We start from the raw sequence: 17,366 nt of genomic DNA on the forward strand, positions 1-17,366 counted from the left end.
ATGAAGTAAAGAATGCGATCTATGATCATAATATTAACCAGCTTGAACAGGGCAACATTACAAAATGTTGTTTTGAATTACATTCACTTAGTCTTTGGTATGATAGGAGTGGGATATGGTTGAAAAACTGAGATTTACCTTGAGGGAAGTCGGCCTCCAGGTCCAGGTCAGGCTCATACTTTTCCTCCTCCGGCCCCTCCTCTTCTTCATAGCTGCTGATGGAGGATTCCTCTTCTTCTGGCTCCCCCGTCACCTTTATCTCCGTAATGTCTGAAACATACAAGCAGGTAAGCGCTCACAGTCAACACTTCCTGCATCTTTTCTAAAACTTTAACAGTGAGTGGTGTGTATCCAGATACTCTCAGGAACTTCTATCAGCAATAAATGTGGGACGTTTCCGATCTTAATACCTCTTAATCCAGATTCAAATCAGTTCAGTTTGGAGTCGATACAGATTCAAATCAATTCAATTCAATCTAATCCAGTTTCAATTCAATCCAAGCACCAAAAGTACTTCATGTCCAAAAGGGAAACTGCAAATTAAAATAATGATGCTGCACATGTAAATCAGTTTTCCAACCCACCCATACAGGCACCTGGTTTAGTGTCCTCCATGATCACATCAGCCACAGGTAGCTGCTCTGCTTCCAGCGGATCAGAGGGAGCTTCTTTCTTCAGAGCACTGATGGTCTGAACAATCTGTTCTGCCCCCTGGAGGTGGGGGGGCACGAACACAGGCACAGGAAGCTGAAAGGGACAGAAAATTCAGTTTATCCACAGTCAGGCTACTTTGAGTAATATATTTCTAAAACCCATGGATGACACCAATGGCCCTTTTCCACTAGTATCTGCTCAGCTCGGTTCTACCCGCCACGCCCCCGTCTTGCGCTTTGCCACTACGGGCTGAGGCGGGTGGAGCCGCGCCAAGCAGATACTTTTTCTGTAACCATTCTGGCGAGGTTCTAACCGGGCTGAGCCGGGACTATTTCTGACGTCATCACCCTCCTCGCCACTGATTGGTCGGGGGGCGGGGCCGGCAGACGTTTGAATCAGGTAGTGGGAGTCACCGCGAGAGCGACACGCGGTGATTTTATTATACAGCGCAAACGTCTGTTTGGTGATCCAACTCTGAGGTGCAGATGTTCATAAACCTGGTGGCTGAGGAGAGAATTAAAAAAGGGATTTAGACGGGCTGTTTTACTCTCAGCCGCTCGCGGCTCCAGCTGATTTCTGATCAGCGCCGACATGAACAAAGCGGTTGCGCAATCGAGTACGTCACAGCAGCTTCACCCCAACCCCCACTTCTCCCCTGGCTGTGGAAAAACAAACGGGGACAAAGCGGGTAGAGGCGAGACGAGCCGTCCCGAGTCGCGCTGAGCAGATACTAGTGGAAAAGCGCCACAAGTTAGGGCTAAGTTGGACTACATGAAGGTGTCAAAAATGCTAAAGTGGGCACGGCTCACGACCCAGTAGCCCCGTAGTGTGTATGGTGATGGAGAATTGAGCTCGTCTCACACGTGCTGGAAACGACCTGAACGTCCCTGTCCGTTCAGTTTGAATGAGGGGGTGCCAAGCATTGTTGAACTAAGTTGTTGGTTCCATGTTTTACGGTAGCAGCACTGATCTTGTCAATTTTTCATGCTTCACATCAAGGATCAGCCAAACGACATTGTGGCTACACCTCTAATGCAAGTCAATAAAAATAATACATGTGGGGCAGAACCGTTTCAAAAGCATGGGACTTTTTTCATTGTGGAATTTGATTGGTTGCTTATGAAATGATGAAGGCACATCTGAAGTAAAGACCCACCGTTAACATGATGCTGCTGTGTGAGCCAGTAGTTAAAGCATCTTGGCGTGTTGTGGCAGGACTGTGTGCCGTAAATTATGACATATAGTCACTTTACAATGCATCACTGATGCAAATGAGCACCACAGTCCATCAGAGTAGCAATGGGAGACCAAAACACATTTGGAGAACTCTCTGCAGATTTGTAACACTGTACAGGATGCAGTTAACTCTGATAAAAATGCTGTCAAAATGCCAGTCATTCAAAGAGCATCTTCGCAATAACGCATCTTTAGTGTAATAGTGGATGTCTGCTGTGCTGTTGATGTCTCCGACCCCCCCCCAGTCTGGCCTTATGATCCAGGTCCTGGTCCAGATTTCTTCCTCCTAAAGGGGAGTTTTCTTGCCACTGTTTGGCTTAAGGCTTTTCTCCCACTATGGGAGTTTTTACCTGCCATTGTTTATATAATAATTGCTCGGGGGTTTATGTTCATGTTCTGGGTCTCTGGAAAGCGTCTAGAGACAACTTTAGTTGTATTAGGCGCTATACAAATAAAATTGAATTGAATTGAATTAATGCACCAGGCTCACGCAAGTAAGAAGTTGCTAAACTGTTAGTTAGTTAATTAGCTAGTCAATTTAGACAGCACATTATGTATGGGGAGCCTTCTGCTGAGGTAACATTAAGGAGCATTAAAAATAGCCTTCATTCCACCATCAAATGGGAACGAAGTAATGCCCTTATCTTGATTGTGATTGGCCATGATTTGTGTCCAGATGTTGCATTGAAGTTGTGTTATTGCAAAGATGCTGATGTGAATGACATTTTGATTCAAATCCCAAATGTCACAGAAAAATGACTAGCTTGCAGCAATGGTTGCAAAGAAAATCATGACAATGATAATCATTGCTAAAGTGGGAGTGGGAAGAGCTGCATGAAGCCACCAACGCACAAGACAGGAGTGGCTCAGCCGGGTTGTTATCGGAGCAAAGCCCTGGCCGGCTTTTGATTCAGAGGTGGGATGACAATCCACAAACATGCTGGATATATTTTTTTATACGCGTGATTTTTAAGGAACAACAGCCAGTGAAGGAGTCCTGCAGATCTCCGAGTTTGTACATAGACTCAGGAATGAGGAGATGAGTGACAGAAGCAACTACCCAATTACGGAGGAGGTCCTGACCGACCTCGTCTAGTGCTAATGAGTCTGAATGTTGGCTGATGTCATTGACATGGGGTTTAAACATTCGTCTGAGTAATTACCAGTGTGTTGCAAACTGTTAAAGAAGTGGATTTTCTGTGTGAAAGCACATCAGTTCTGAATAGCAAGATGTTTTTTCCTTCAGCGTTGATAACATATTTCTGTATTATGTGTGTTATCCCCCATACATAGCCATGAACCAAGGACTGTGTCTTACCGGTACAGGCAAAGAGACTGGGAAGGGAGTGACCTGGGCATACATGTTCATAGGCACGGGGATGAAGACGGGCACAGGTATAGGTACAGGAATATACTCTCTTTTAACGCCATCATCCACATCTGTGAACAGAAATATGCAGAATCACAACATTAAATCAACTTTTTCACTTGACACAGCAAAAACAAATTAATTTCACATTGGCATTCTGGACAGTGACTTTACAGCAGAGACATAATCACCAAAGAAACTGGATACTAAGTTGTAAGATTCTGAATAAATTCAAAAGTGGGGGAGCCATCAAATTAAAAAAAATGTTTCCTTCCCCATTTACCAGTTTGACCTTCTTTACATCTCTTCAGTCTTCCACAATGTTAGTTGTCTGAGACTGGTAGTGTGCAGAAGATCTTTGAGTTAGCTTTTCAAGTCCATATACAATGTGGAATAACCAATAAATTCAGCAGGAAATTTTCTGGTCCCGTCTTCAGCAACGGCAGGTGTTTGGGCACACTTTGGATTCTACAATATTCTGGGAAAGCAGAACTGACTGCTAATAATTTTAATTTCTAGAGGGTCACTACAATCTACCATACACCGAATCAAATTGTGAACATAAGAACAGAAAGAAATGATTAACAGCTCTAATAAATGATCACTAGCATAAGTAAGACATTGTTTTACCTGTCTGTAAAAGTTTGCTCTGCATATGTGGCTTGCAGTACGTGGCTTTGGTCAGAGTGAGCGGCTTGCAGAGAACCGCCTTGTTCTTTACATCTCTTATTAACCCCCCCGTGTACGCTGCAGCATTCTGTGTCACCAGCTGCAACAGGAAAACATTTACACTTATCAGTACAAGCAAAATTAAAACAAATTAAAAATCCAACAATCAACAACTCAAAACAAATTTGATGTATTAAACTATACTTACTCCCAGTTTGGTCCCTTGAACTTCCAACCCTGTGAGAGAAAAAATGAAGATCACATAAAGTGTCGCTAAGTCAAGGAATAAGAAGAGCGATGCCAGTCTCTGCTTTTCAGATTGTACACAGTCACTTTTATTGTATTCTGCTGTTCCAAGGCTAAATGTAGTGGCAAAGTTGCTGCACCACAACGCTGGAGAGGAGGCCAAGCATTAAACTGAGTAAGGAGACACAGCATATCACAATGTGCTGCAATAAATACTGGTGGTGTTCTCAAGCCTGTGATTCCCAACAGCCAACATGCTACTAGAAAGCACACACTGTTCAGAGAGGAGAGTAACAATGGCTTAATGAGGAAGGCTTCTTTGTGCCATTCAACCTCTGTGAGAAAAAGGCTCATATAACATAAGCAGACTTTCCTAATACAAATTCAGACATTCTGTGATTAATTCAACGATCAATTCTCATCAAGGACAAATGTGTGCAAAAGTTAGTATTCCTCTTTTTAATCCTGTTTTCCTTTTGTGTGTGTGTGTGTGTAAACATCTAATAAAATCATCTGATTGTATTGTGTCTTAGAGTTAAGCAAGCGCAGCCTCAGACAAGCAAGAAAACTTATTTCACTGCGTTGTTATTTACTGAGCTTTAATGAAGCTTAAAAAAGAAAGAAAATCATGAGTGCAATCCTAAGCAACCCCCTCACTGCTTTCATAGGATTTAAGAAGGTAAGTTGGAGCTGTGTGCTGGTTGTCATCAGTCCTCCATGAGCTGATCATAAGCAGAAAATCTATTGAAGCTTGTTGTTGGTTTTTTTGGCTCTGTTCTGTTCTGTTCAGGTGCGTTATAAAACAATACCAATGGAAGAAAGTTGTAGAGAATAAATAATTGCTGCACATCAATCTGGTTATAAAACCATTTCCAATCTGGAGTTCAACATTTTTCTTCTTTCTGATTTTCTGTTCCTTTCTCTTCTCTACCAGCAAATAACTTCATCTCCTCTTTCACTTTTTGTAGTTTTTGACGTTTCTAGCCATCTTAAACAGTCTAAAAGTGGCTATGAGAAGTACTCTGGATGGTAATAACTCATGTCATACTTACTCATGCTCATAAATGGGTTACAACTTGACCTTCGTAAATACCCTTTGACCGTTATTTGCTTATTTTTTATAGTCTTATGAGCAGCAAAGTTTGTTCATTACACAAGTTACATAAATCACATATTTTTGACTAAATAAATCATGTTCTTCTTAGTTTTGCATGCATTTAACAATATAAGGCTATTTTTAAAACCTAATAGCCTAAATAACCTAAAAGTAACTGTGGAATGCATAATCCAATATTAATCAATTAATCCGATAGATTAGACGACTATAAAAATAGTTGATAGTTGCAGCTCTAATCTACAAACTATGGATTTATGGGGATCAGTAGCATTGCTCACTTGTTGTTTTCCTTTCTTTTTAAATTAAAGGGGACCTATTATGGCATCTAATACCTATTTTAAACAGGCCTTGAATGTCTTAAAAACAAGCTTTTGATTGTTTTTGCTAAATAAATTAGAAATTCAGCCTCTGAGCCATGCCTTTATCTTCCCATTCTCTAACCTCATTATCTATGCAGGATTCTGAGTGGGCGGGGCTATGATAATGAGGCTCTGTGCTGATTGGCTGCTTGAATGACGCGATACACCGCTATGAAAAAATGGTGGAAGCTCCGGCCGGCGGAGTTAGTTGTGGGCGTGGTTTCACGCATCGCAGGCCAATCTATTTAAATCGCTCCTGTCGTTACGTAACGACGGGAGCAGATTCTGAACGGCTTGTAGAAGTCACATCACACTAGAAGGATCCTTCGAGCGGCTGTACAGACACTGCAGAATTTGGCTGCTTTCCTCCTTCTCTGAGTTGGCAGGCTGAGGGGAGACCACTTTATATATGTTAAAGCAAGAAAAAACATGTTTTTCATAATAGGTCCCCCCTAAATAAGAGCTTTGTGAAAAAGTTATAAGTTGCTATTTGTCTATAACTAAGACTCACTTTGAATAAAAAATATATATATTACACACAAAAACAAACAAAAGCAAATTTAAAAAAGGTGGTACTATTTAGACGCGGTTGGTACCTATGCTGGTGTTCTCGGGGCCTTTCTGCGTGACCATGATGGGCTCGTTCTGCTGGCAGTAGAACTTCAACAGACAGTCTTGGTCACAGAATTGCTTCATCTCTTCTCTCCACATCACAGACTCTGTCAGGTTTCCCTGGACCTTACAACAGTCACATCTTGCCGCCTAGTGGCCAAAAGTACACATTTCAGAACATTAAAAAAAACCTGTTGCAGCACACGTACATGGACATTAACTTTAATTTGAAATGAATGAGCAAACCTTGTAGTACCAGTCATGAAACCTCTTGGCACACGCCTCGCTGCAGAAGTCCCGGGTCATGCCGCCGAGCTGCCGGGTCACGCCTCTCTTACAAAGCTGGCTGCAGTGGTTGCAGCTCACACACTTCAGACCCAGCCGATTTATAAAATCCTGCTTAAATAACAGCTTACAGCCTTAAAAAAACAAAAAAATGAACAGAAGAAAATGCATAAATGATAAGGAAAAACAGGCGACTAATATCTTCCACATAGTATACCTAAATAAACAACGGAAACATTATAAAAGTAAGTTTAATGCCCGAAAAACAAAAATATTATTGGATACAGCCTCTTGACTATTTCAAAATGTTTAAGAAAATAAAGATTTTTCAAGTGCGCTGGCGTGGGGACCTTAGTACCTTCACTGCAGAATGTTTTCTTGACTCCAGAGAACTTGACCATCTCATGAAGCGTCTTCTCCTCTTGACAGTATTCACAAAACGTTACGATGCAGTGCAGCTTCTTGTAGTCCTCACAGCATGTCTTACTGCAGAACTGGTAGACCTTATCCTGAGGGCAGCCACATTTAAAATCCTTTATTTACCACATTTGTGCATTAGAAAGAAAATTACAACAAACATGCAAGCAAGCAGGTTTATACAGAGTTCAAGTTGATAAAAAAAATTACACCAGGACCACAATTCATTTGGCTACATTTTTCATTTTTGGCTCATTTGATCATTAAAATCTAAAAAAAATTGTAAATTGTGAACATTCAAATTCTTTGATTTGTATAACCAACAAATAAAAAAAATAACTTTCATTATTTAGATTTGTATGGACAAAATCATATTTGCATTTCTTTCTTATGAACGTCAATTTTATGACTGTATTCTTTAAGCATAATTTACCACTTCACACTGACTGACAAACTAAACATGAAGGGGATTAAGATTAGTGAAGGTTAAGAAAAGGACTCGCCTGCCAGTCTAAGATTTCCGGCTTCAGGCTGAACGCCCCTCGACAGTAGTTACATTTCAGCTGGACGGTGTTGTTGGTGGTGGAAAACGGTGTCTGCCCATTGGTTGCCGTTTGAAGAGGAGCATTCTGCGAAGAAAAATATTAGATGGAAAAGTTCAAAAGCTTTAACTTCAAGTTGGTGAGAAACATAAACCAAATAATGTTTGATTTTCAAAACAAATGTCACCTTCTTCTACTAATTAACATGTCAGCTTGCTAATATGTCCAAATACTTCTCTTTGCAAGAGGCTGCTGTCATAGCAAAATACAGTCATCCAAGCTTCAATAAAAACTGTTTTCACTTGGATTTCCAGGATGTGTTGGTTTTTTTTGTAATAAACCTCATCACACTCCTCTGAGGTAACCTCAAACACTCTGAGATCTCCACATAATTTACCAATTGAAATTGCTACAATTTCCTTTTACAGGTAACTGAAAAGGTGGATATCAAAATAATTTTTAACAATCAATATATTTTACTATATGTTTATTTACAATATGTTGTGACTGGAGTAAACAACATATGCTTAACTTCAGGATAACTAAACAATACAGTGTTTAAACTCAGTTATATCAAACTGCTGTTGTAGCTATTAATGTAAAACATATCAGGATAAAATAAAATGTGTGTTTGTGTCTTCCGTTTTAAAATGATGCAAGTTCCCACCTGGAACTTAGTAACACACTGTGAGCTGCAGAAGTTGAGGATGTTCCCCTCCGGCAATGTGGCCTGGTACTGCGGTAATGAATTCCTCTTACAGGAGTGACATGTGGGATCCGTGCCTGAACACACAAAAACATCTTAAAACATCTAAAAAACATTTTATACGGTCCAACTTTATATACAGTCCAACAACTCAGCTTTCAACATTTAAAAAACGACTTAGTTTTTATTGGATAAAAATAGAGAATGAGGTACAAAATAAACGCTATTTTCTTACACCTAATATCTAACAAGTATACAAATTAAAACATATTTATAGTAATCTAAGAAATATATTTTAATTCTCAAATACTGATGCAGCTTTTAATAAGATAATTGCTCATGGGATCAGAGAAACTGTAGTATTTATTCTTAAAAAAAAGAAAGAAGTTGAAAGGTATATTATGGATGGCTCTCCGATATTTCGAGAGGCTGAAAATATAGAGTCTGAATGTGTTGTAAGACACGATGATGCAGTGGTATGAAGGTGTGGCTGCAAGGTGCTCAGTAATCATGGTTGCAACACCTTGGATGATGGGGACCATTAAGTTGAAGGAATCCTACCAAGCATAGCAAGTTTGTGGGACACTAAAACTCCCAGCAGGCTGAGAGAAACCAATCTCAGGGACTTGAAGAAGCTAAACCAGGTGTGGGAGCAGGTTGGTGAAGGTATGGAATAGTACTTCCTGTTGGCCCCAGAAAAGATTGTTGAAAAAACCCACCTGTCAGACACCCCAGGGGGTGGAGCTGACTTCACCTGGGGATATAAACCTGCTCACCAATCACTGGACTGAGGCGGTTCATGTCTCTAAAGCAGGAGGGGGCAGGGGTTTTGCGAGATTGAGCCAGTTCCCCAAGGCTCTGATGCTTCTCGTGCCATCTAAGCTCAGATCTCAGGACAACATTGCATGGTCAGGGATACTGCTTCTAGATTGGCAGACCAAGGATATATTCCCCTTTTTAAAAGAGGAGAAATAGAGTCTATAGCAGCTTGAAAATGTATATGTGTTTTCATGTGTCCAGTGGACTTTGAGAGGGCTCATGTGCTCATGGTGACCTCTGGGAGTTGCTTTGGTTTCATACAACTGCAATAAAAGCTTAGTTCATTTGTTAACTTCCTTAAACAGGGACGTTCATCAGGTAGTGGGGTGATCTCAAACCAAGTGTGATCCACTCACGATGAAAACGACTACATTCATGGGTTTTGTTCAGAAAAGACTTGATTATCTACTTTGGGTTACAAATGTATCTCGGTCTTATCCACAGATGGACAGATGGACGGCTGGATGAGCAGCCCGTTGTCCTAACTTTTGCTGACTCCTCTTAACAATATCTTTTAGTGACTTACTGATGAGGGAAGTAGGTGCCAGCTTGCCCTTGTTCATACAGTTGGCGGAGCAGTAGGAGCCCATCGTGCCACTCGATCCGAGACTGTGCAGCACCTCGCCCGTCTTGATCAAGGTTTTGCAAGTCTGGCAGGTTGCAAGTTTACTGTGTGCCTGGGTGAGAGAGCATCATGTCAAAATGACAAGCGGCTTAAGACACTGAGGAAATTAAATCAATATTTAGTATCACAGACATAATTCCATTTCTCTTGGTTACATGATATTCATAAAGCAGCGCTATTGGAAAGAACATTTGAATGTATTAATTGGGAATCGAGCAGTTTCTCTTTTTGATGAGTATAAGTAGTTTTAGTGGTAACAGTCCAAATGACAAAATCAGCTAGCTCAAGTCCAAATCACAGCCAATAACTTTTTTGAAATTAAACTCTCATGAAAGCTATTTGCTTCAGTGTATTACTCAGACAGCACGTCTCAGTTACCCACACATAGCTCAGTCTAGTAGGTGTGTGGAGTCTCCTTTATTCTGACATAACCAAACAGGCCCAGCACTTGTAAGCAGTGTCGTGTCTGTAATTTGCACTCCAGAGTAGACAAACTAGCCTTCTGTCTGAGTTTTACTGATAAAACGAGACAGCCCCACAGCTCACTAGTGAAATATCCAGCAACGTGGCGTTACCTAGCAATGCTTGAGAAATTATTGCTAAGCAACACAATTCAATTGTTTAAAAAAAAAAAAAAAAAGAGCCATAGATGTACTGAGCTCTGATCTATACATCATGGATGATGACATAAGTCAGTGACTTTACTGGCAGAAAAAAAGATTAGAAAGCCTCTGAGTATCTGGACATTCTTCTTCTGAACAACTTGCATGTAAAATATTGACACTTTAACTCTGTAAACTGAAACGACATAACAGATAAATACAGACACCTTATGATATTTTAAGTCTACATGGGAACTTAACTTTTCATCCTGAGATGATCAATACATTAATGCACACGCCCACAAGGAGACACAAATATCCAAATGTGGTCTAAGATCTCCCCTATTGCTTCTTGAAGAAGTATTCTTTTTTCTTCTTCTCTGAGCATAAGTATCTAGCACTAGTAGTCTAATATTTTGATTCAGGAGTAAATTATGAAGATACTGAGCAGCGTGTCACCCACAGATTCATTCAAGGCAAAGCAAGTTTATTTGTATAGCACAATTCAACAACAAGGTGATTCAAAGTGCTTTACAGAGACATTCAAGGGCATTTGTTTCCTGTCCTACTTGGATATCTTGAATATTTCCTTACATGTATACATCTTTGTGCAATGGGAAATGTTTTAGGGGGTGAGAAGCGTTGGATTCACACTGCAGCATTGTGGGCATTGCCTGTGTTTCTCTACAGACTTTTGAAAGGGGCGACATCATCAGTTGCTGAAATGAATTGTGGGTTGCGTGTTTTTTGTTGAGTGCGCTGCCTTCATCAAAAGTTTGGTGGGTTTTTAAGTCTTCCTGCTTCAACGCATTTGTGTCAGCCAGTCAAGTTGCGGCTAGAGTCTAGCTAATAAAAAAAAAAACACGACTTTTTGTTTATATACACTTTTAAATTATTAAATTGAAATATATAAAATCAATATCTTCTATTTAACATAATTAATGAAAAATGACTTTAGAGTCACTATGTCCCGTCTGCACCTATAAACACGCCGATAGCGTTGGCTTTAGCCCGGTCGGATCGTGCAACACGAGGCTGCATAAACGTGATGTGGTGATGTGCTGTTGAGCAGTCTTCGTTTTCACTCCTGTCAGTGAAACATCGGGGCAATGTCGCTTCAAATGCTTGATGTGTTTCCGCTGTCATATGGCTTTGTGCCATGGTACCTCCACACCATCACGGTTTTATCCACCAGCCTCTTTCCTTCATCATATTTGACAGGGAAGCCAAAATCCCATATAGGGGATTTAAATGACGCTCAAGCTCCTCCGTTCCTCTGCTCACCATGAAAACTGAGTGGGGACTGAGAATGCGCACAACTTCTTTTTTATTTTTTCATAAATCAATCCGCGGATCATGTGTGTGCCAAACCGAAGATCAATGATGATCCGTTGCACCCCTACTAGCCAATTAAATCTCATTATCACCATCTTCAACTGTGACTACGTTTACAAGCAGTCAAAATTCGGGTTATTGCTAATATTCCGGTTACTGAAACATTCTGAATATTCCGTTTACATGGTAATTAATCATTCGGGATATCTGGATCAAACCAGCGACGCACGGAGAACATCATGACGGAATTCCCGTCATTTCCGCTTCTTCTTCCTGTATCCAAATTCAAAACAAATGCTGCTTCGCGCAACTTTTCGCTCACCTTCTTTTAAATCTTGCTATTCTGGTACTTTCTACCGTCTACAAATGCAGAAATGTTCATATCCTTCATTACATTTATGAAGTGATTAGTCGCCTCCTGGTCTTGTGTTTCTCCGTGTTTATAAGAACTTCCTGGACTCAAAAGACCAGGATTCCTTGCGAACAGAGCATGCGCAGAAAACAAATTCATGTTCCGTTTGATGGGGATATTCTGTTTGGCTTTTATATGACCCAATATTCGGGTTTTAAAAGGAGTAACCCAGGGGTCATATTCGGGTTTTTAAAAGCCCGAATATGAACAAATTCTGGTTATTCAAAGGGGTTATTGCCAATATTCGGGTTTTAAAAGGGTTATTGACTGCATGTAAACGCAGTCTGTGAAATTCCTCTCTCTCCCTGCGATTCTGATGAACAGAATGGTGCCAAAAACAAAGGTTGGCAGATCGCCTATGGAAAGCACATATAATCTAGCGCAGTGACGACAGCGTTGGGCACGCCCTCTGTTGTGCGTTCCCACAACGCTGCTGTGTGAATCCACTGAATCCAAAAGGCAATGTTTATCATTTCAATTCTCGTGAGGTAAGTTTCCTTTCTCAGCTGGGGTCACTCTAGTTAAATTAAAACAGAAACAATAACGTGTATTAGGGCTCCCATTCAAGTCAAAATGGGTGAGTGCTGCTAAAGACCCGATCTTGTACAAAGTGACCCTCGTCCGGGCCTGCATTACCTGTTTGTAATCCCTGATGCAGTTCTGGCAGCAGAAGCGTTTCTGCTGGCCATCGACCAGCAGGAAGTGGTTGGCTGATACACGACTGGGCAGGTAGTCCCCGCATTGCTCGCAACAGTTCATGATCAGCCCATTAGCCCTACGGTAAACGTTGAAACATGTGTCGCTGCAGATCTTATGAGTCACAGTCTTAAAGCTAACTTCATGCCGGATCTGTAGAAAGGCAGAGAAAGAGAGAAAGATCACTTCACTAAACTCAGCAGATGTCCAAAATTGGTACACAAAAACAAACAGACAAATAACACTCTGATTAAATTCACTGTACAGACTTGATACAGTGAAAGATGGCACTCCATGCAAAACTTACATAATATCCTGTGAAAGAAAGATAAAGCTACAACCACAAACCTTGAAAATATTGCCCCTAAAGTCATAAATAAGCAAATGGCCCATGTTATATACTTCATCATAGTATGCAGTTGCTTTTATAGGCAAATATAATTGGCAGCAGTTTTAGGATGCCACAATGTAAAAACAGTTATTTTCAACACAAGTGACAGACAAAAGCTTCTGTGATAAAACTGTTTTTCTGACTTTAAACACTGATCTGAGCTGATGCTGAGAAACCATACTGGTATGGATATAAGGAGAGAAGAAAAAGGCAAGAAAGGTCAGAGAGGGAGAAAGAGACGGTGAGGCTAGGAGGATAAAGATAGACGATGGATAAATATTGCATTACCTGAAGAAGGAGACAAAGCGGAGAAGAGGTTGAGACAGAAGAAGGCGGATTGTGGAAAAGGGGTTCTAATTAAGTAATAATGTATTAAAAACAATAGCTGTTTCACAATAACCAACAGTTGAAAAGATGTGGACAGAAATGCAATGAGATTCACCATAAAGTATCTATTCATTTAAGACAAAAACTCCAGCTAAGAGCATGAATAAGGACTGTGTGATCAAACCTACCTACAGTCTTGCTCGCAGTCTTAAGGCTCTTTGGATTAAAGTGCACTGAAAGGTAATTTCAATTTTTTCTCCCCCGTCTGTTTTAGACTTGATCGTGTTAAGCTTCAGTCACACTTCGGTACAGATCCAGACAGCTTACAACTGACATGTTGACATGGGGGCACATGCTGTTCTGTAGACTTTACAATTAGATGTCCAGTTTACCGTTATAGTGTGTCAACAACTGCTGCAACTGGTGTAGTGTCAATATTCCCTCAGTCCAGGTCACATAAAAGCAGATACCATAAACTGAAAGGCTACACAAGAGATAAACTGATTATTCTTCCTATAATGTCCTTTATTCTGCACTTGTATTTATCAATTAAATCAGAAAAGCTGAGAGATTTATATGGAGGCTTATGTTAAAGAAGAAAAAAAAAAAGTAGGAAGTTTTTGAAAGTTTTTCATTAGCATAGTAAAGCTGAGACAAGAGTCCAGCTCTATTTCCGCTTTCTTCGTCAACACACGGCAGATGGTTATTGACCAGCTGGCTCTGGCAGCTCATCCTCACTCATTGCTGGCTTTTCTGAGATGAGCAGGTGTCTGTTTCCACCCTCCATCACTGCCGCAAACCACCGTCCTGGGCCTCATTGTTCCCAGGACAACTTTAACTCCTCACACCAACTCCAAGCGTGATGCACCTGGGGCATACTCTAATGCAGGGGTGGGCAACCCAAAATGTTGAAAAAGCCATATTGGACCAAAAAACACATATGTCTGGAGCCGCAAAAAATGAAAAGTCTTGTATAAGCCTTAGAATGAAGGCAACACATGCTGCATGTTTCTATATTAGTTCTAACTGGAGGAAGATTTTTTTTTCATTATGCACTTGAAGAAAAAAGTTGAAATGCAGAGAAAAAAGTGAAAAATTTCGAGAAAAAAGTCGAAATGTCAAGATTAATGTTGAAGTAAAATCTTGAGAAAAAAAGTCGAAATGTCGAGAAAAGTCGAAATGTCGAGAATAAAATCGAAATGTTGAGAAAAAGTCAAAATGTCGAGAAAAAAGTTGAAATGTCAAGAAAAGTCAAAATTTCGAGAAAAAAGTCGAAATGTCGAGATTAAAAAAGGAAAAAGGGAAAAAAAAGAAGAAAAAAAAGAAAAAAGAAAAAAAGGAAAATAGAGAAAAAAAAGGTCAAAAATTTTTGAAAAAGCTCCAGGAGCCACTAGGGCAGCGCTAAAGAGCCGAATGCGGCTCTAGAGCCGCGGGTTGCCGACCCCTGCTCTAATGGCTCAACACACTCCACACTGGATACAGAACCATATATATATATAATGACTCGTGATATAAATTTGGGCAAAATATGTTTGTTTCATATACTTAGTTTTAAATATTACATGTATAAACAGACTACTACTCCTATCTATACTGGAGAGTTACACATGTTGGAAAGACTGACCTCTGTGAGCTTGCCGCAAACAGTGCATTTGGTTTTGAGGCCTGATTTGGGTGGGTTTTGTTTGTTCTCGTATGCACCCAAGCAACCAGTGCTGCAGAACTCCTGAAACGACTCGCTAGAGTCAACCTGGGCCACGATGGTACCCTTCATGTTTGTGATGTCCCTGGAACACAAAAATACATCACAGAGCACGGATAAATAAAAATATATATAGCAGAAAAATGTGCTGATGTGTTTTAAAAGGCCTGAATTTTCAATCTATCCATATACAGGACTGTCTCAGAAAATTAGAATATTGTGATAAAGTCCTTTATTTTCTGTAATGCAAAAATGTCATACATTCTGGATACATTAAAAATCAACTGAAATATTGAAAGCCTTTTATTATTTTAATATTGCTGATCATGGCTTACAGCTTAAGAAAACTCAAATATCCTATCTCAAAAAATTAGAATATTCTAGGAATTTTAATCTTAAACTGTAAGCCATAATCAGCAATATTAAAATAATAAAATGCTTGCAATATTTCAGTTGATTTGTAATGAATCCAGAATGTAGGACATTTTTGTTTTTGTAATTGCATTACAGAAAATAAAGAACTTTACCACAATATTCTAATTTTCTGAGACAGTCCTGTATGTGACAGCTTTGACAATACCTTAAAAGAAAAGAAAGACAAAACATTGACATTTGGCATAATTCCACTATTTGACAGCACTCCAAAGGCCCGATGTAATGCTCAAGCCTAGATTCAACATGCCCCCTGCAGGCAAAGACTCACTTTTTGCACATGGTGCAGCTCTTCTTGGGGGCAGGTTTGTGTGAGAAGGCAGAAAGACAGGTGGTGGAGCAAAACAGGTGTGTGGAGCCTTTACGCTGGTAGGCTGTTTGGCCTTTCTTCAGAGGTTTTTTACAGTTAGCACAGGTCACCTGGAATGAGCAAACAATGATTCAACCGATGGAAAGTTGCATAACAATAATTTGAGATCTGTAATAGTTTGAAACCTGGACATATTCATTAATGTCCCACTTGTCAGCCTTGGTTCCACAGACTTGTGAGGTATTAAAACTACAGCTTTTAAGTCAAAAATCACAGAACTGTGTCAACTGTGTACATTTACATACAAAATATAGATATTTTAGCTGCAGTCATTGTGCTTATTTACCATCACATGGCTTTTTAGAAGTAGTCCTTTAGAATCTACTCAGCTGCCATCGTAAAATAGAGCTCTGACATGTTTACGCTCCAGTAGTGAACGTTAATGTTGCCTTGGGCAGTGTTAGCGACACCTGCGCTGACTACAAAGGACCACCCTGACCTGTTTGGATTACCTTGACTGTCCTGGGCTGTGAGCCTGAGGAGGAAGAGGAGGAGGAAGACTGGCCTGCTGCTTTGGGCAGTGAGGTGGCTGCTGAGGGAGAGTCCACCCCCGTGTCCTTTTGGTTGCGGGGGACTGAAGCTGACTGAGAGATCCACGTATCTAGAGAGGCGGGAAAACAACCCTTAAGTCTCACACAATCTACACAAGTCAACTTCAGAGGACATTGTGGCTGAACTGGAAAGCTTCTCAATGGCAAAGTTCCTAAAATGTGCAGAAGTCTGGACTGATTCTTGGAGTGGGATGGGGGGTACATACTTTTGGCCCCATCACATCACAAAAGCGAGCCGTTTATCAAACCAAGTCTTTCTCAACTCCAGAAGTGTGGACAATTATTGCATTCCTTTCATACAGACAGGTTTTAGATGTTGAGGCATTAGGGGTGTAACGGTACACAAAAATCTCGGTTCGGTACGTACCTCGGTTTGGAGGTCACGGTTCGGTTCATTTTCGGTACAGTAAGAAAACAAAATGCAAAATATAAACGTGCTAGTTGTTTATTACACACACACAAAATAACATTGGCTCTACGTGTGCCGGCGCTAGGACCCCGCGGATGCATGGTGTGTCGTCGGGCGGTTTTTTCCTTCATGCTTCCCTGCAGCGTCACATGCAAACACAAACACACGTACCTGGCAGAAACATTTCTTTATATCATGTTGTCTGTCGCCCGCGATATTTTTTCTTTTTTTGGCCGGCGCCATAGTTGGCTAGCTACAAACTCTATACATCCCATAATGTATAATAATATGCCCGCGCTCTCAGCAGCGGTACTCGCATCGTTAAGGCTGATTTATGGTGCCGCGTTACACCAACGCAGATCCTACGCCGTACGGTATGCAGCGAGCGGCCGTATGGTGCACGTCGCTGCGTACCCTACGGTGTAGGCTCTACGTCGATTTAACGCCGAACCATAATTCAGGCTTTACTAGGCAACAAAGCAG

General features: G+C 40.7%; 1 protein-coding gene across 4 annotated transcripts in view; it reads right to left on the reverse strand.

Annotated features, from left to right (window-relative positions):
* zmym2 (zinc finger, MYM-type 2) overlaps window positions 1-17,366 on the reverse strand; it is a 48,839-nt gene that overhangs the window by 10,351 nt on the left and 21,122 nt on the right. For 3 of the 4 annotated variants that reach the window (XM_061723087.1, XM_061723085.1, XM_061723088.1), the window contains exons 4-18: window positions 16,376-16,524; window positions 15,825-15,973; window positions 15,044-15,206; window positions 12,642-12,854; window positions 9,558-9,708; window positions 8,174-8,289; window positions 7,468-7,593; window positions 6,906-7,056; window positions 6,509-6,681; window positions 6,247-6,412; window positions 4,137-4,165; window positions 3,890-4,028; window positions 3,209-3,330; window positions 585-747; window positions 139-270 (exon numbers count right to left, since the gene is read on the reverse strand). In XM_061723087.1, coding sequence (XP_061579071.1) covers window positions 139-270; window positions 585-747; window positions 3,209-3,330; window positions 3,890-4,028; window positions 4,137-4,165; window positions 6,247-6,412; window positions 6,509-6,681; window positions 6,906-7,056; window positions 7,468-7,593; window positions 8,174-8,289; window positions 9,558-9,708; window positions 12,642-12,854; window positions 15,044-15,206; window positions 15,825-15,973; window positions 16,376-16,524 — 2,142 coding nt within the window. The remainder of the gene's footprint in view (window positions 1-138; window positions 271-584; window positions 748-3,208; window positions 3,331-3,889; window positions 4,029-4,136; window positions 4,166-6,246; window positions 6,413-6,508; window positions 6,682-6,905; window positions 7,057-7,467; window positions 7,594-8,173; window positions 8,290-9,557; window positions 9,709-12,641; window positions 12,855-15,043; window positions 15,207-15,824; window positions 15,974-16,375; window positions 16,525-17,366) is intronic. The other variant, XM_061723086.1, reaches the window with a different exon arrangement.

The sequence above is a fragment of the Cololabis saira genome, chromosome 6 (genome assembly GCF_033807715.1).
Source record: "Cololabis saira isolate AMF1-May2022 chromosome 6, fColSai1.1, whole genome shotgun sequence".
Taxonomy (NCBI): domain Eukaryota; kingdom Metazoa; phylum Chordata; class Actinopteri; order Beloniformes; family Belonidae; genus Cololabis; species Cololabis saira.